The sequence below is a fragment of the Cebus imitator genome, unplaced genomic scaffold, assembly GCF_001604975.1.
Source record: "Cebus imitator isolate Cc_AM_T3 unplaced genomic scaffold, Cebus_imitator-1.0 Scaffold119, whole genome shotgun sequence".
Taxonomy (NCBI): Eukaryota; Metazoa; Chordata; class Mammalia; order Primates; family Cebidae; genus Cebus; species Cebus imitator.
Window position 1 is genome coordinate 4,688,080 of NW_016107434.1, and position 17,837 is coordinate 4,705,916.

Genomic DNA, 17,837 nt, shown 5'->3' on the forward strand with positions numbered 1-17,837 from the left:
TTGTCTCCAGCCTTATCTGGGCTCCCTGCAGCCTCCTCTTGGCAACAGACTGGCTCTCAAGTCCCCAGACTGAGGAATCTCAATGATCACTTTATATATCCCCTCTTCGCAAGCCTGGACTTGGTGTTGGGAAGGCTTATCTGGGTGTCCTATAATTATCTGCCTCCCTTTAAGTCTATAGATAGAAAGATGCTTTTTTATCTGTTAGATCTCTGAGATAGTGATCTAATTTTCTTTCTTCTTTTTTTGAGACAGGGTCCCATTCTGTAGCCTGGACTACAGAGTACAGTGGTACAATCATGGCTTACTGTAGCCACAACCTCCTGGGCTTAGACAATCCTCCCATCTTAGCTTCCCAAGTAGCTGGGACTATAGGTGTACACCACCATGTCCAGCTAATTTTTCTATTTCTTTTTGTTTTTGTAGAGACAGGGTTTCACCATGTCACCCAGGCTGGTCTTGAACTTCTGGGCTCAAGCCATCTGCCTGCCCCAACCTCCCATAATGCTGGGATTACAGGCATGAACTACTGTGCCCAGCCTAATTTTCTAATTGTACATAATTGTGTCCAGACAAAGTACCTCTAGGGGGCCTTGTTTCTTCTTTGAGAAGAGGCTGGACAGACAGAACTTCAGTGTCCTTACTCATCTTGTGGCAGAGAAACCCTCCTGTGTGGCTGGTCTGACCAGCAGGGAGGAGGCTGGTTCCTTACAGACACGGCTCTGTGCTTCCACTAGGAGTGATGGAATCAAGTCTCAGTAGGATTATTAAATATGGAATGGTAGCAAGCTATTTTTTAATCTCTAATGAGGGCAGAACAAGAGGGAATGAGCTGAAAAGAAGTTCATGAGGAAGTCTGTTAAAATGTACATAGAGAGATGACAGCAGGAGGGGAGGATATGGAGTCTCAGTAAGATTTCTGTGCAGGAAAGAGCCCTATCCATCTGAGAGTGAGGAAGATTCATCCAACTGTGGCCAAGAGATGAACCTTGGAAACGTTTGGGATCTTCCAATGGGTGTCCTACAGCCATTCATCCCTCTCCTTCCAAAGTAATGATAGCATCAATGTGACTGGACTTCATTTTTTTTAATAGATATAGATATATATTTATATTTATATATAAAATAGTTTCTTACAAAAAAATCAACCAAACAAAAAATTAAAATCAACATAAAAAAAACAAAAAAAAACAAACAACAATAACAAAATTCAAACAGGAGCAGAGATGGGGCTGAGGCCTAGGGGAGGCCCCTGGCGCTGCCCTGAGGAGGAGGGGGTGAGAGGCTGAGGTGCTCAGTCTCCCTTCTGCTTGGGTGCTTGCACAGTCCCGTTGGCCAGGGCAGTGGGGCTGCCTGGGGATGAGGCATTTGGTGTCTGGGAGGTGCCTCGAGAGGTGTGTGGGGGGCGCAGGTAGGTGCTGAAGAGCTTCCCATAGAGTGGGTCATGGAGGGAGAAGTTCTGGAACTGACCTGGACAAATCAGAGTGAGATGGGGAACAGTGAAAAGATCTAAGAATGAGAAGAGGATCCCCCTGCCCTTTTCTCAGAACTAAAACATCTTGTCCCTCTACTTTGTTTAACTTCTCAAATCCAGGTTTTTGTCCTCTCTTCTTCTAGCTTGTTCCTCCCAGCCACACTGCTCATAGGTTCTGATCTCCAGCACTGGCCACTAACCCTTGTTCCCTCACAGCCCAGTGCTTTCCCTGGTGCCTGCCCCAGATGCCTTTGTGGGGCTGAGAAGGCAGTGACTCACAGAGGGAGAGGCCTTGGCTGGATCCTGCCTGGCAGAGCTCAGCATGCAAAGCTGTGGCAGCAGGGCGGGGTGAACCCAGCAGCAGGTGCAGGATGGTGCTGAAGCCGTCTTTGTACAGCAGGCGTTTGGGTCCCTCGGCTTGCTCTTCAGCAAAGAGCTGGGAGACAAAGGGATGCAAGTCAAGTTCTCTCCTCATGCCATGGCCTCACCCTGCCCCACAGAATGGCCTGACAGTCTCCTCCTCTTCCAAAAGGGTGGTGCACAAGCCTTCCCTGACCCTCAGTGTCATTTCTGCAGAACTGTAGACTTTATAGCTTTTTCCTTCTTCTTGTTCCCAGTTAGGCCTCAACATAGAGGCTGAGGCTCTGCAGTTTTAGGCAGTGTGGCACTAGGTTGGATACCAAGTGCCTGCTATCTAGAAGCTACTGGAAACAGCATACCGAACAGGCCTCCTGGAGTGGGGTGAGCATAGCCACTAAGTACCCCCTCTACCCCTCAGTACCTCAAAGGCCAGACGAGTCAGCTCTTCCAGGCTCCTGCCCCCATCCAGAGCTGCTAGTGCAAGGGCCACATCTCGGAAGTCCACCAAACCCTGGGTATCCTGGTGTGAAAAAGAAACCAGGGCAATGTGGGGACCCTGTACCCTGCTTCCTGCTCTTTGGATTTTGGCTCCCCCTCTTCTCAGCAGATAATGGGGTGACCCCTGTGACTGCTACCCTCAGAACTGTGAGCCCCAAACTCTTTAGGATGCCTGGAATTTCTCTCAGGTCATAGGCTTTCTCAAGCTATACCAGGTCACGTGGTGACAAAGCCCTCCCATAAAGGGATATCCTAGGACTGTAAGGGAATCCCTCAGGAATGCTGCAGGTACTATGAAGTTTCTGACATGCCAGCGGAGGGCACTCCTAGTCCCCAGGCTAGACAAACTGGTTCTCTCTGACTCGGCCTATGTAGAAGAATGGGTCCAACAGATTGAAAGGGGGTCATTGGCATAATTTCTTATGAAAAACACAAGGATGATGGCTGCTGTTCCAGCTCCACGGGGGACCATGGCATTTGAATTTTTGTTTCTGCTCTGCTACAGGCCAAATAGAGAAAGCTCTTTTCAGGGACAGTCTGTCTCAATCTAAGGAATCGAGACACCTGGTCACTCTCTGTCCCTTCAGAGGATGTTGAGAGTCACATTCTGCATCTCGATCAAAAAGCTCCTTGGGACCACTGTTGGTTGTTAGTAAGCATTAAGAATCCTTTAGGACTTTTGTAAGTTGATCGGGGAACTTGGTTAAATCTTGAGAAATACATGGGCTTGCTAAGAATCTTGAGAAAACTCCTCTAGAGAAGCTATAGAATATTTAAAAGAATCTGGCCAAGTCCCGCAGATGCATCTGGGTCTCAAGCTCTCTACCACCTCACCTGTCCAGTGATGTTTCTTCTACGTGTCTTCTTCACACGTAACCTTCATGACTCTTCTTCAAAGACCCTCACCCAGTGTCTCACAAAGTCTTATCATTCCTCACTTTTGCCAATCTCTAAAGTGGTTTCAGAAATTTATAGTCCTCACTGATTATTTCTCCCTTGTTCCTCCTCATGATGATGATAACATTGCTTTTCAATGCACTGGATGCTTGATTAAAAAATGAATCTTCAGTGGATCTCAGGGGATGACCATCTAACAGCTGTTAGAACATCCACTGACTCCAAACTGTGAGTGACTGATACGGCCACTAGGAACATGTCAGCCTGGAGGGAAGCCTGGGTTCTGCTCTGCTCTGTGTTCTAGCTCCTTTACCTGCTGGAAGTAGCCAAAGGCACCAGCCACCGTCTGAGGATCGGAGAGCTGTAGCTGCCTGGCAAACTCTTCCTGGCTGATCATTCGACTCCGGCCTGGCTCTGCCCCAATGTCCACATAGCCAGGGGACAGCCTACAATGGAATTGTTGAAGGCAGAGAGCTGTCTCAGTTTCCTTCTGGACACACCATCCAGCAGGGCTTTAGCCCCAGTACCAACAGTTCTACCAGCACAGGTTCAGCTGCTGTTTTCCTAAGATGGACTCAGCGAGTCCCTTAACAGTCCTTCTTACTTTTTTCACCTGACTTATTATATATCCTTCCATTTATTTCCCCCCTTCCTTTTATTTACTCCATTATCTTTTTCCCCAGTTTTTTTCATTTTTAAGATTTTCCTTCCTCCTCATTTCTCCGCTTCTTATTCTCTTTCTCTCTCTCTCTCTCTGTGACACTGCTCACACTCCCACTTTCAAGACCACTTACCCAGTCTTCTGAAGCACTTTTCCCAGTTCCCAGAGCTGTGGCTCCAACGCCACCTTCAGCCGTCCCACCACAATCACAGGTAAGCTCCCTACAAACTCACATTCGGTGGCTGGAATGCCCAGAGCCCTACAGGATGAACAGGAATGGGATGGAGGGGAAGGAAGCAGAAGAAACTTCTAAGGGTTCGTTCCTGACTCTGGCCCACTGGCTGGAAGAATTGATCAGGCCCCTTTAAATCTCCCCTTCTCCATCTCAGCTGTCCAAGAGCCCTTCTCACAGCCTGCTCCTCAATCTTTGCTTGAAAACCTCGCCCCCCCTCCACCCCCTTGTGGTTCCTTTGCCCTGTGTAACTGCTCCAGGAAATACTTTGTGGGGCACTCACTGTGCCATGACCCTCTGAACGTTGTTGGCATACAGGGTGGGGTCCTTGCTCTCCTCAGGACTGGGGTGATACACAGGAAGGAACTAAAACAGACACACAATTCTTATCAGAACCTCAAAGTGAGGTATGACCATTCCCACCCTCCTTCCCAAGGTTTCAGAGGTATGAGACGTCCATTCTCCCACCCCACCAATGAGGGCCATACCTCCACATCCACAATGCTGCAGGGCTGAGAGGCTGTGAGCCAGAGGACTTTGAGTCTAAGAGAAGAGAGATTTCAATGCTCACCAATCTCTAACTATGGGTTCCTTCCCTGGCTTCCACACCGCACTATCCTCCCCCAACCCAGGTGGGGAGTGGGAAAAGTTCTGCCTATTGATATAGGGATGGACTCCTAGCCATACAGTCAGCTGGGTGAATATGCAGTTGGGAGATACAAGGAAGGGCCAGAAATGTGGTAGGGAAAGAGAGCAGAGCTGCATGGATATGCCAGAGGAAGAGCTGTGGGCCAGAGGAGGTGTGAGTAATGGAAGAAAAAGGCAAGGGCATGCCCGATAGTGATGATTCTCAAGAAGGGAAAACCGAGGGAGAAAAATCACAGACACATGGGAAAATAAGTGCATAGGAGCCATAATTACAGTAGGAACAATTTAGGTGGGATAGCTAATCTAAGCATTGCCAGATTATATGGGGAGATCAGGGTAAAAGTGGCATCTCCTTTAGAGTTCTCTTGGTCCTAAGATGAAGAAGGCCATTCACCTTGTCTGGAGATTGGAAGACAGGCAGGAATTCTCTGATGGACCCTGCACCCCACCCTCACCCCTGGAAATACCAGAACTCACACTCCAGGACCCCTCCATGCCCAGCTGGTGGTGTCCTATGGGAGAAACAGGTGAGGGCATAAGAGCATTACTTTTTCCCCCTGGAACTGGCCAATCACCTTTGAGCAGAGGGCCTGATCCCACCTCTGGTCACACCCCCAATGCACATCCCATCATAGCACCAACAGTTTACACTTATTTCCATTTGGAGTGGATTTGTGCTCCCCCTTTCCACTCTTTCTTGGACTCAGACTCACCAGACTGTTGGGGTAGCGGATGAGGACAGGCTGCACAGGCACTCCTGCAATGAAGGCTCCTAAATCCCATTTCCACCCCCACCCCCACAAGGCAGAGGTTAGTACACAGAAGTAGCTAGAGGGCATGAAGTATGGAGGTCTGGGACAGTTCTCAAATGAGCTATGGCCTTGCTCCACTCATTGATAATTTTTTCTCTGACTCCCCAACTTATCAGCATTAGCTAGGAGGTTCCCGGTCTCCCTTCCTTCCTCTCCTATCCCTCCTGCTCTTCCATTTCTTGGGTTATTTCCGAGTCCCTCCCCAAATCTGGAACTTCTTTTTCCTACAGCTCACCACCCACTATCATTTTATTCACCTGGTTTGAACTTAAGCAAAGCCTTCTTGTTGGAACAGGTGCCTTCTGGAAAGAATAGCACCTGGGGGGAACAAAAGAGCTGAATGAGGTGAAGAAGGCTGAAGGCTGAGGAGAGAGGAAAGGGAAGTCTCTTCAGGAGGACATGGAAAGTGAGGAGATGATCTTGAGACCCTTACTCACCTGTGGCCACTTGCCCCCTGAGGTGGCCCGCCTTCGGACCTCCTCCACCACTCTGCGACGAGAAGCCGGGTCATGCCGGGATACTAGGATGGCTTGGTTGAATCGAAGCAGGGCTGGGGTTTGGAAAGGATATGAAGAGGAATCACTTCATTCTTACCCAGGGGCAGTAACATCTGCAGTCTCCACCCTCTCAACAGTATGAGAAGTTTCTGCTAGCTCTTTGCCCTGGGGCAATCCCTTTATAGCAGCTGTCCTTTTAGAGAACTGACCAGAACTCCCTCTAATACCTCTCTGTCCCAGCCCTCCAAATCTAAGACTGGTTGACTAATGGTGGTAATTTATATTTCATTTGCCAACAGTCCCTCCCACTTGAGGCCAGTTCTTCTCTCCAGTGTCTCCATTGCTGACTTTTTTTTGCCCAGAGTTGTCACCCTTCCCCTTCACGACCCCGTTTGTTTGAACTCTCTCACCTCCAATGACAGGAACGGAAAGGTTCTCAGCTCGGGATACAACTTTGGGCAAGTCACAGGGCAGCAGAACAATGGGGTCAAAGAAAGTGGAGTGTGGGGCAGCAACAAGGACAGGGGCTTGAAGGCGAGACGCTCGCTGGCCCCGAACGCGAATCCGGAGGAAGCCCAGCAGGAAAAAGAGCAGGCGGCTCAGGCCCAGCACCCCATTGTGGCACACAGTCCTAACCAGGGCAAGGTTGGGTATCAGCGGAAGCAGTGGTTCTAACCCTCACCCGCCCCCAGGTTCAGGCACCGGGGAAGTAGGGCACCTCTCTTTTACCCTTAAATAGGATGTGACCAAGGGGCCAAGGTCTCTAGCCACTTTGGGACACATCAGGGCATTACTTACAGGTGAGGTCTGGGAACCAGATCTGAGCTTGGCTGACTCATTCACCCAAGTTAAATAGAATAGTTTCAGAATCCTCCCTTTTCTTCTTCTCAAAGAGGGAGGGGAATAGACAGCAGGGAAGAGAAGTAGGGTCTCTGGGGTCTGACCTCCCACTTACTTCCTCCATCCTGTAATTGGCTCCTGAAGCTGCTCCTCACTAAGTCCGGCCACTTGCAGCCAGGCAAAGGGCCAGAGGAGAAAGAGGACGATAAAGGCCAGAAGCACTCGGATGGGGGCCAGCAGTGCCCCCAGGAGGCAGAACTGCAAAGGGTGGGAGAGAATGCCACTTTAGGGCTTGGATATGCTCCCTCCACAGCATCTCTCTCCCACAAAGGAAAGACCCAGGAGCAGACAGCCATCATCCCTTGCAGGTGATAGGTGGTGTGGGAACAGGAGAGACGACTGGGACCCAAGGTGGGCTAAAGATACCAATGAGGGCAAGAGGATAAAAGATTAATGGGATCAAAGGCCTTATTTTCCTATCTCTCAGTTGGTCCCTACCCCACCTATAAAACCGAATGTCATAAAATGCATCTAGCACTTAGAAGATTTAATAAGAATGCATGCGAAAGTGCAGGGTGCTGTGCTTGATGTACAGTAGGTTAGAGATAGGTCCTCCTCCCCCACATCTTATTCCATAAATAGCTCCTATGCCCAACAGAAACCAGGTGCACAGATCTTTCCACTTTGGGCCTAGTACACAGAGGGTTGTAAATACGGAGAGGTCCAGTTTTCAGGCCCGAGGTCAGTTTCTAGTACTGCCCAACAGCAATCCCATACTACTGGGGGATACGGGAGACAAGAGCTCGGCCCCACTCCGCGTGGAAGAGGTTGCCGGGAGCCAGGCTGACTCCATAGGCTGCCTTGGGGAAGGAGCAGGCAAACAAACCTAGCCCCTGGAGCCTGCCTCTGGGGAGGTGATGACAGCAGAAACCTTGGACACTCCCTCCCCACACCACCTCGCAGTGCCTCAAGGCTGGCGCGGCCCTACACTTCCTGTAGCCAACCCCCTTCTCAGCCTCCCTGCCCCCACCGGGAGGTGCTGCAGTGCGGGGTGGAGGGGGTTTGGAGGGAGTGGGAAGAGGGGGTGTACGAAGGGCACAGGGTCACAGGCTCCCGGCCCAGAAACGCCTTCCGTCTAAGTCATGCCCCGGAGGAGAACTCGGCACGCCCCCGCCCCCACCCCCGGCTTCCCGTAGCCTCTAACTCCATCCTAGCCGTCAGCCTCCGCAGGATGTAATCCGCATTCCCCAGCGTCCTTCATCTCTCCAACCCCTGGGTCCCCTGCAGCTCTTCATCCCCACCTACTCCGTTCTTCCACACCTTCGAGCTGTCTAGAGCCCAACCCCGCAGCGTCCTCTCCAGGACTCCTTGCCCACCCCCGGCCGCCCCCACGTGCGCATCCCCGGACTCCCGCTCAGCAAGCCTCTCAGCCATCTCCTTCTCAAGGATCCCCAAGCCCACCTTTGCCAGGGCTCAAACGGCCCCATTTTCCTATCCCCACGGGTCCTCCCGACGCCCACTCCCCACACATTACCTTAACCCTCTGGAGGCGGGAGAGATGTAATTCATGTACGAAGGGGTTTGGGGGGGCTGGGGGTCCGGGGGTGGGATCGAGGGGGACCCAGTCCCCCGGACTTCCCTGGCTCATGGCGGGAGAAGGTGGGAGGGAGGGCACCCCGGCCCCGGCCCCGGCCACCACTCTGCAGAGCAGCTGCTGCTGCAGCAGCGGCAGCGCTCTGGCCCGGGCCCCGCCTGGTGCGGGCCGCCGAGAGGCGGGGAGCAGGCGGCGCAGCCCAGCCCGCCCGCGTTGTCAGGGCGCCGGCCGAGGGGCGGGGCTTCCAGGGCCGGGGCGCCCCTGCTCCTTCGCGTTCGCCGCGGCGCCGGCAGCCCTTGGGCCACTGTTCCGCGGCGGCCAGGGCTGGAGCGGGCTGCCCCTGGGCTTCGGCCCCTCTGTCGTTCCTGTCTGGAGACCCCTGGCCTCAGCTTCGGAGCGGGAGTGGGTCTGGGAGCTGGCACGGAGCTCAGAGCGCCCTCGGTCCCCGCCCGGGCGTCCAGGTCACCCAGCGAGCGCAGATCGGGGTGGGGCCCTTGAGTTGGTGGGCAGGCAGGGACAGGTGGGCCGGGTGCGGACGCCGGCAGCTCAGGGGTGAGGTGGGAACCCGCTCTGCCTGTGGGCTTCCTGGCCCGGTCCGCACCTCCTCGCAGGCGGACCACCTTTCCTTCCCGGTCCGGGGAACGCCCTCGCGCGGGGACTTGAGGCACTTGAGTCCTCTGGCGGCTGCATGGCGCCCCGCAACTCTGCACCTCCGCGTCCTGCCTGCGCTAGGCAGGGCCGCCTTTACTGGTGTGAAAGTTGCTTGAATCCCTGAGGCGCCAGGAACCCCCAGTACACTGGCCCATGTGTTTCCCATGAGCCCGACAAGGCCTCGCTGGCAAGAGGCAGTGGTTCTGATCTCCGTCCCTCTCTGGGTGAACACAGAGGACACAGTAGTAATTCCCCTCATCCGCAAGCTCCAAGCTACCCTACTCTGTAGCCTCAGGCCATGGTGAGATCCGGGACCAGGGAATTAGGTGGACCCTGAGATCCATTGCCATGACAAAAGGGGTAAGAGTCTCACTGCTTGAGGAAAGAATCTGCTCTAAGTTCACTTTATTTCTTCTGCCTAGTGAATGGCATTTAGGGCAGCTGAAGGAGAAAGTGAAAGAAAAAGATACTTCTCATAACCAAGAGTGTTTGCCGCCACTGGCTTCTCCTTTAAACCAAACTCCAGATTAATTAATTAATTTCTGCTCCAGGAAATTTTCTGAGCCCAGGCTGAGAGGGTTGAAGGCTCATGCATCCTACTGAGAGTAGGAGCTGCACTGGGATATTTTTTTATATAACACGGAGGAGGTCCCAACACAAATACATCATTTCCAAATTTTATTTTTGTAAAGATAGGGTCTCGCTATGTTGCCCAGGCTGGTCTTGAACTCCTGGTCTCAAGTGATCCTCCCACTTCGGCCTTCCAGAGTGCTGGGACTACAGGTGTGAGCCACAGTGTCCAGTCCAAACTTTTTTTCTAAGCAGATGATTTCAGCTTTGTACATTCTCAACAGAACGGAGAAAGTACAACTTAATTTATTAATCTCCCTTGCCTTTAGGGAAAAGGATGGATGGGTGTGTGTGTGTGTGTGTGTGTGTGTGTGAGAGAGAGAGAGAGAGAGAGAGAGAGAGAGAGATGGAGTTTCACTCTTGTTGCCCAGGCTGGAGTGCAATGGCGCAATCTCGACTCACTGTATCTTCTGCCTCTTGGGTTCAAGCGATTCTCCTGGCTCAGCCTCCCAAGCAGCTTGGATTACAGGCACCTGCCTCTATGCCCGACTAATTTTAATTTTTTTGTATTTTTAGTAGAGATGGGGTATCACCATGTTGGCCAGGCTGGTCTCGAACTCCTGACCTCGTGTTCTGCCTGCCTCGGCCTCCCAAAATGCAGGGATTACAGGTATGAGCCACTGTGCCCAGCCTAGGAGGAGGTTTAAGGACTAAGATAATGTTCATAAGGTGGGAGACAGGGAAAGATGAGAGTGTAGGGAAGTTTAAATTTTTCCCTTGAATGTTTGATAATTTGAGTCTATAAAACAAACTGATGATATAGATTAATGGGAAAAGAGGCCTGCAAATTTTATTTGATGCACATGTGTGTGGGAGTCATACAAAATATAAAAACTCAAAGAAACGGCCAAATGGTTGCTTTTATACCACCTTGAGATTACAGAGATTACAGAAAGAATGGGGCCTGCATCTGGGCAAGACAGGTTATGGGAGGGGAGAAGAAGAGGCCTGACTAGCAAAAATGGTCTTGTTGAACAAATGAAATCTCACAGATAGTAGCCTTTAGAAAGAATAGATGGTAAAGGTTTCTGTCAGACCTTTAAAGATGTCAGACTCTTGATCTTTCCTAGATCTGGACAAGGGAGAGCACCAGAGAAAACCTGTCTGCGTCAATGCAGAGTCTCTGCAGATGCACATTTCCCCCACAAAAGACCACTTTGCAGGTCTTCTGAGCAGTCATTTCAAAATGTGTCAAATTCGGAATGAATTTTTTTGGTACCCTTCAAGAGCATTCAGTAAGTACTATGAAAACCCAGCTACAAGGCTAGAGTTTTGGTAATCAAATATTTGCTAGTGTCAGTCATCCAGGATGAACTAGAAAGGTCATTTCTATGAATGAGTCATGAAAGCATCCACATTTCCCCTTTTTCTAGCCCCTCACCAAACTATTATGGTCGCATTTCTGTAGGTAATCTGAGAAGGGCAACCCAGGTAAAGAATAACCTTGAGAAATTGATAATCTCTGGTAGTATCTGTCACTCCCTTCAAAATATCCACCAGGCTAGACAGGTTCCTCCTCCACCTGACACCTGCATCTTTATAGTCACTGTTACCTAGGGGTAATGGAGACAATGACAGATCAATGAAATTCTGGATCATTGGATACCATTAATCTTCTATTGGAAGGGGGACCAGGCAGAAGCCCAAAGTCACTCCTATCTAGACTCCCTCCCAACCTCCCATACTTTGTATCCTCAAAGAGAGCAGTCAGCATTCTCAGTGTTCTTTTCTTTTTCTTCTTCTCCTCCTCCTCCTTCGCCTCCTCTTCTCCCTTTTCCTCCTTCCTCTTCTTCCTTCTTCCTTCTTTCTTCTCCCCCTCCTCTTCCTCCTCTCCTCCTTTTCCTCTTCTTCATTCTCCCTCTCCTCCTCTTCATCCTCCCTCTCCTCCTCCTCTTCCCTCTTATCCTCCCCTCCTCCTCCTTCTCCTCCCACCACCTTTTCCTCCCCTACCTTCTTCTTTTCCTAAATAGAGATAGGGTTATGCTTTGTTGCCCAGGCTGGTCTTGAACTCCTGGGCTCAAGCGATCATTCTACCTCCGCCTCCCAAAGTGCTGGGATTACAGGCGTAAGCCACTACACATGGCCTATCCTTTAAAAATTTTTAATTCTATTAATCTTACTTTTCATTTCTTTTAAATAGAAATAGGGTCTCACTATGTTGATCAGACTGATCTAGAACTCCTGGCCTAAAGCAATCCTCCTGCCTCAGCCTCCCAAAGTGTTAGGATTACAGGTGTGAGTCACCACACTAGGCCAAGATTTATTTCTGTTATGAACTGAATGTTTGTGTCTCCCTTCCCCCCAGTTCATGTGTTGAAGCCCTAGACCCCAATGTGATGGCTATTTGGAGGAGGAGTCTTTGGGAGATAATTGGGTCTAGATTAGGTCATGGGGTAGGACCCTCATGATGGGATTAGTGCCCTTATAAGGAGAGAGAGAGAGAGAGAGAGAGAGAGAGAGAGAGAGAGAGAGAGAATCTTTCTTTCCATGAGTACATATGGAGGAAAGGACATGTGAGCACACAGTGAGAACACAGCTGTCTACAAAACAGAAAGTCAGCTCTCACCAAGACACCAAATCTGCAGACACCTTGATCTTTGAATTCCCAGCCTCTATAACGTGACTAATAAATTTCTGTTCCTTAAGCCCCCCAGTCAATGGTATCTTATTACAGCAGCCTGAGAAGATTAAGACAATTTCTTAAAGGTTCTTAGAGAAGATTTCATAGCTTTCTTTTATCTACTACTTAAAGGAGGGCAGGTTTCTGTACATCTTGTGTTTTCCAAGGTAGTTCTAATAATTTTAAAATTTCATTTTTTAAAATTAAGGCAATTCATACACGCATAGTTACACATAATTTTATTTTTATGCCTTTAATATTTTATTTATTTTTAACGTGCACTTTTATTGAACTGGTCTCAAGTCAGTGTACAGGTAACCCCTTGCTACTTTCACACCTCCACCCAATCCCAGGGAGACCAAAAGCCTTCATATATTTCAAGTTGGGGAATAAAAAGTAAGGCCACAATGGCTCATTCTAAATAAAACAGGCCAGATGTGGTGGCTAAAAAATTACTAAAAGGAAACATCAAGGGTAAGGGGAATTCTGGCGAAAGTGACCTAAGAGATTTTTGCTGAAGGCAGGCCAAGGAGATAAGAAATTGAGGGTGGGGATAGTGAATTTGATCAGACACCAAGAATGGGGGAGTTCTGCTAAACTGACCCAGTAGGACTCTTGCTAAAACTGGATTAAGTGGAGGCAAACAAAGAAGCCCAAAAGTCAGGGCCCGGTTGAGAAGAGTTCAGAAGAGTGTGACTTGAGTTAGGTAAAGAGAATGTGAATAAAACTCACAGGAGGTCATTGGTTTGACTATATTCCTTCACCAGGCCTGATAGACCACACCAAAATGCTGAAATTCCACATCACCAAGATGAAGTTGCTTATCCCATCTTCTGAGAAATCAGGAGAGAGATAATAGCCAAATTCTCAAATGGGTCAGTTTTAGCTGCCATGATAAGGAAGTCCCCTCTGCCTTAACCTTAAGTAAAGTAACTTTGAAATGACCAATCTCCTTTTTGTTTTCTGTTTTTTGATTTCCTCAGCCTTTTTCTGTTCATAAAGCTAGCCTCCTCTGCTCAGCTCATGGGAGCACCCATTCTACTTTGTAGAATGAGGTATTGTTTGATTTTAGAAATGAAAATAAGACAATTAAGATTGAGGCTAAATTTGCTGCAATTTTGTCTTTTGACAGGAGAGAATCTTTGTCACCAGTCTAACAGACTTTGTTATGTGTATTAGTTTTCTATTGCTGTTGTTAAATAAAAATTACAGGAGGCCATTGTTTCTAAGTTTCTGTGCTTGTCCCCAGCAGACCTGACTAACAATCAAAATGGAGTCATCCATGCTAAAATTTCATGTCATCAAACCTAAATGAAGTTATCTCACCTTCTGAGAAACCAGGAGAAAGAGATAACAGCCAATTTCCCAAACAGGCCTGTTTAAAATCTTCAATTGGCGTTATAGTGAAGTTACCTCTGCTTTAATCCTTATACGAAAAAGGTAGTCTGGCTGGGAGTGGTGGTGCATGCCTGTAATCCCAGCACTTTGGGAGGCCGAGGCGTGTGGCTCATTTGAAGTCAAGAGTTCAAGACCAGCTTGGGCAATAAGGTGAAACCCCATCTCTACTAAAAATATGAAAATTAGCATCACTACGCCTGTAATCTCAGCTACTTGGGGAGGGTAAAGCACTAGAATCGCTTGAACCCGGGAAGCATAGGTTGCAGTGAGCCGAGATCGCACCATTGTACTCCAGTCTGGATGACAGAGCTAGACTCTATCTCAGAAAAAAAAAAAAAAAAAGGTAACTAATACACTGTTTGTTCTTTGCTTCTTCTGCTTTCTTCAGCCTTTCTTTAAACTAATTTTGTTGTAATTTTGCCTTTTGACACTGTGTAATAAATTGCCAGAAAATAAGTGGCTTAAAACAGCACCCATTTATGTTTGGTTTCTGTAGATCAGAAGTGTAGATACCCTTAGCCAGGTCCACTGCTCAGGGTGAAATCAAGGTGCTGGCCAAGCCATCTTCTCTTCTGATGACCAGACTAGGGAAGCATCTGCTTATAGGCTTCCTTAGTGGTTAGCAGAATTTGTTTCCTTGAGGCTGTGAATTAATGGTACCTTGCTTCTTCTCTTTTTTCTTGAGATGCAGTCTTACTTTGTTGCCCAGGCTAGAGTGCCAGTGGTGTGATCCTGTTCCAGAGCCTCCCGAGGAGCTGGGACTACAGGTGTGTGCCACCATGTCGAACTAATTTTTTAATTTTATTTTATATTTTGTAGAGACTAGATCTCTATGTTGTTCAGGCTGGTCTCAAACTCCTGGGCTCCAGCGATCCTCCTGCCTCAGGCTCCCAAAGTGCTCTGATTACAGGCATAAATCACTGCACCTGGCTGTCTGCCTGCCTCTTAATGCAAGAACCAGAGAGTCTGGCTTCTTCATCTCTGACCTCCAGACCCCATTTATAAGGGTGTTGAGAAAAAGAATCAAACTGTAAAATATTTGATGAGATTTATTTTGAGCCAATGATGAGTGAACAATGGCCCATGACACAGCTCTGGATTTTGAGAACATGTGCCCAAGATGGTTGGGCTACAGCTTGATTTTATACATTTTATGGAGACATAAGATATCAAATAATACATGTAAGATGTACAGTGGATTGGTCCAGAAAGGTGGGAAAACTTGAAGTGGGTAAGGGTGGTACCTTCCAGGTCATAGGCGGATTAAAAAATTTTCTAACTGATAATTTGTTGAAAAAGTTTGTTATCTTGATTTTCAGTAGCTTTGAAGAGAAAAAGAAAAAAAAGTTTGTTATCTAAAGACCTGGAATCAATACAAAGGAAGGTCTGGGTTAAGATAAGGGGTTGTGGAAATCAAGGTTTTATCATGCAAGCCTCAGAGCTCTTATTAGACCTAAAAATGTGCCAGACTCTTAGTTAATTCTCTCCTGGATCAGGGAAAAGACCTGGAAAGGAGCAAGAATTCTCTACAGAATATAGATTTTCCCGATAAGAGACAGCCTTGCCATTTAAAAATATGTCATAGAAATATATTTTGGGGTAAAATACTTCGATTTTTTTTTTTAGGGCTTATCTGTCATGTGATGCTGTACTAGATTAAGGCTGGAATTTGTGTCTTATTGCTATAGGAAATCTGTTTTTTAGTCTTAAGAACTCTGTTTTAATGTTAATGCTGGTTAGTTGTGCCTGCATTCCAAAGAGAGGTGGGTATAATGAAGCATTTCTGACACCCCTCCCTTTCCATCATGGCCTGAACTAGAATTTCAGGTTAACTTTGGAATGGCTGAGGGGAGGGTCCATTCACTTGGTTGGGGGGTTTAGAATTTTATTTTTGGCTTACTTGATTATGTCAGGCTCATCTAGGTTAATACTTCTTTTGATTAAATGAAAACAATTAACTAGGGACCTTAATTACATCTGTAAAATCCATTCACCTTTGCCAAACAATGTAACATAATCAAGGAAGGTATATCTCATCACCTTTGCCTATTCTGTTAGGAGCAAGTCATAGGCTCTGCCTGAACCCAAAGGGAAGGGATTATAGATTATACAGTGGTGCTGCATACTAGGAGGAGATATTATGGTGTCATCCTAGGATGTGTCCATTATAGTCTAACTGAGTCCGTGTCCAAGATGAAGATTGTTCTTCTGTTGTGAAGAAATGCACTTATTCTTGAGTAATAAAAGTAAAATTGTTGTCTTGTTCAGAGTTTTTAATTGTTTTATGCTCAGAAATACATGAGCTATACTGAAATGCTGATGTAGCCCAAAACTCTTAGAACATAACAGAAGCAACTGTTGACTTTGATGAGTCAAGAGGGACTTTCCCAAGGGCTTTTGAGTTAGATCTTAATGAATGGGTAGCAGTTTGCAAAGAAGTTGGGGAGAAACAAATCAAACAGTAATAGAAGCATACAGAAAGTTAATGAGGGCAGGGCGTGGTGGCTCATACCTGTAATCCCAGCACTTTGGGAGGTCAAGGCAGGTGGATTATTTGAGCTCAGGCATTCCAGATCACCCTGGGCAACATGGTGAAACTCCATCTCTACTAAAATACAAAAAATTATCCAGGCATGGTGGCGTGTGCCTGCAGTCCCAGCTACTCAGAAGGCTGAGGCATGAGAATCACTTGAGCCCAGGAGACAGAGGTTGCAGTGAGCTGAAATTGCACCACTGTGTTCCAGCTTGGGCTACAGAGTGAGACTTCATCTCGAAAAAAAAAAAAGTTAATGAGGATGTGAACATACCCATGTGGGTCGGGTTGGTGGGACAAGAAAGGCAGGAGTTGAGCCTGGAGAAGGAGGCTGAGGAATATTCTGCAAATCATTTGAAGTTTTCTGAATTTGTATTTGTCCCCATGTCTAGGAAGTAGTAAGTAGAGGTCAAACAAAAACATGGCAGTATTCAGCAGAAGCTCTGGTTGTGATGAAGAATGAGTGGGGAGAGACTCGCAGTCAAAGCTGAATTGGGAGGTGTTGCTATGGTTCAGGTGGGAGGTGTTAAGTGAGGGCATATTCTCAAGATAGTGGTGAGGGTATGAAAAAGGGAATTACATTGAAACCATCCTCACAGGGTTAACAAGAATTACCTGCTGGGGCCTGGACAGGAATATAATTATATTTAAGCTTTCATTGGACTGCACTTATGTCCACTTCTTTGTAACTGAAAAAGTCATGTAGAACTAGATTCTCACCATTTGTATCCTCACTGTTCCTACAGATAGAATCATTGTTGTTAGAATCATAGGGCTTTTAGGAATTGCTTAAGATGTTTTTCAGATCCAGAATTCCAGTAAAACACCTGACACTAACCAGTTTGAAGACCTCCCGCAGAGGAACTGAAGCCTAAGAATGCATTTTCTTCATCTTTCCATCCCATAAAATAACTTTTCACTCTTCCACTGATCAGCAATCCCCACACTTCAAGCCCTCTCTAAACTCCCTAATGTCCCTATCCCCAGGCTGCTTGGGTAGGCAGATTTGAGGTTTCTTCCCATCTCCTCGTTTGGCTCCCCTGTGATTATGAAAGTTTCTCTGCTGCAGTTTCCTGTGTCTCAGTATATTGACTTGCTGCCCATTGGACAAACCAACCCACTACAGGATTTAGGAAATATTTCTGAGATATAACAGGTAAGATTTAAAAACTGATTGGATTGGCCAGGTGAGGTGGCTCATGCCTGTAATTCCAGCACTTTGGGAAGCCAAAGTAGGTGGATCACCTGAGGTCAGGAGTTTGAGACTAGCCTGGCCAACATGGCAAAATCCTGTCTACTAAAAATACCAAAGTTAGCCAGTCTTGGTGGCTGGCGCCTGTAATCGCAGATATTTGGGAGGCTGAGGCAGGAGAATCGCTTGAACCTGGGAGGTGGAGGTTGCAGTGAGCCGAGATCGCGCCACTGCACTCCAGCCTGGGTGACAGAGCAGACTTCATCTCAGAAACAAAACAAAACAAAACAAAAAAACTGA

At 47.8% G+C, this 17,837-nt stretch overlaps 1 protein-coding gene across 3 annotated transcripts; it reads right to left on the reverse strand.

Annotated features, from left to right (window-relative positions):
• Window positions 1-1,068: 1,068 nt before the first annotated feature.
• On the reverse strand, window positions 1,069-8,670 carry LPCAT4 (lysophosphatidylcholine acyltransferase 4). Of its 3 annotated transcripts, none has more exons than XM_017539555.2 (14): window positions 8,454-8,670; window positions 7,035-7,177; window positions 6,490-6,710; window positions 6,020-6,132; window positions 5,840-5,900; window positions 5,484-5,542; window positions 5,248-5,282; window positions 4,611-4,665; window positions 4,406-4,488; window positions 4,024-4,149; window positions 3,543-3,675; window positions 2,256-2,354; window positions 1,754-1,910; window positions 1,069-1,470 (listed from the first exon to the last, which is right to left on the reverse strand). In XM_017539555.2, the coding sequence occupies exons 1-14, from the start codon at window positions 8,565-8,567 to the stop codon at window positions 1,295-1,297; spliced, it is 1,575 nt and encodes a 524-aa protein (XP_017395044.1). In that variant the 5' UTR covers window positions 8,568-8,670; the 3' UTR covers window positions 1,069-1,294. The 3 variants fall into 3 exon arrangements, with proteins under 3 accessions (XP_017395044.1, XP_037598317.1, XP_037598318.1); XM_037742389.1 differs by lacking the exon at window positions 8,454-8,670 and adding an exon at window positions 8,225-8,407; XM_037742390.1 differs by lacking the exon at window positions 8,454-8,670 and having other exon boundaries at window positions 6,878-8,200.
• Between the last annotated feature and the right edge of the window lie 9,167 nt (window positions 8,671-17,837).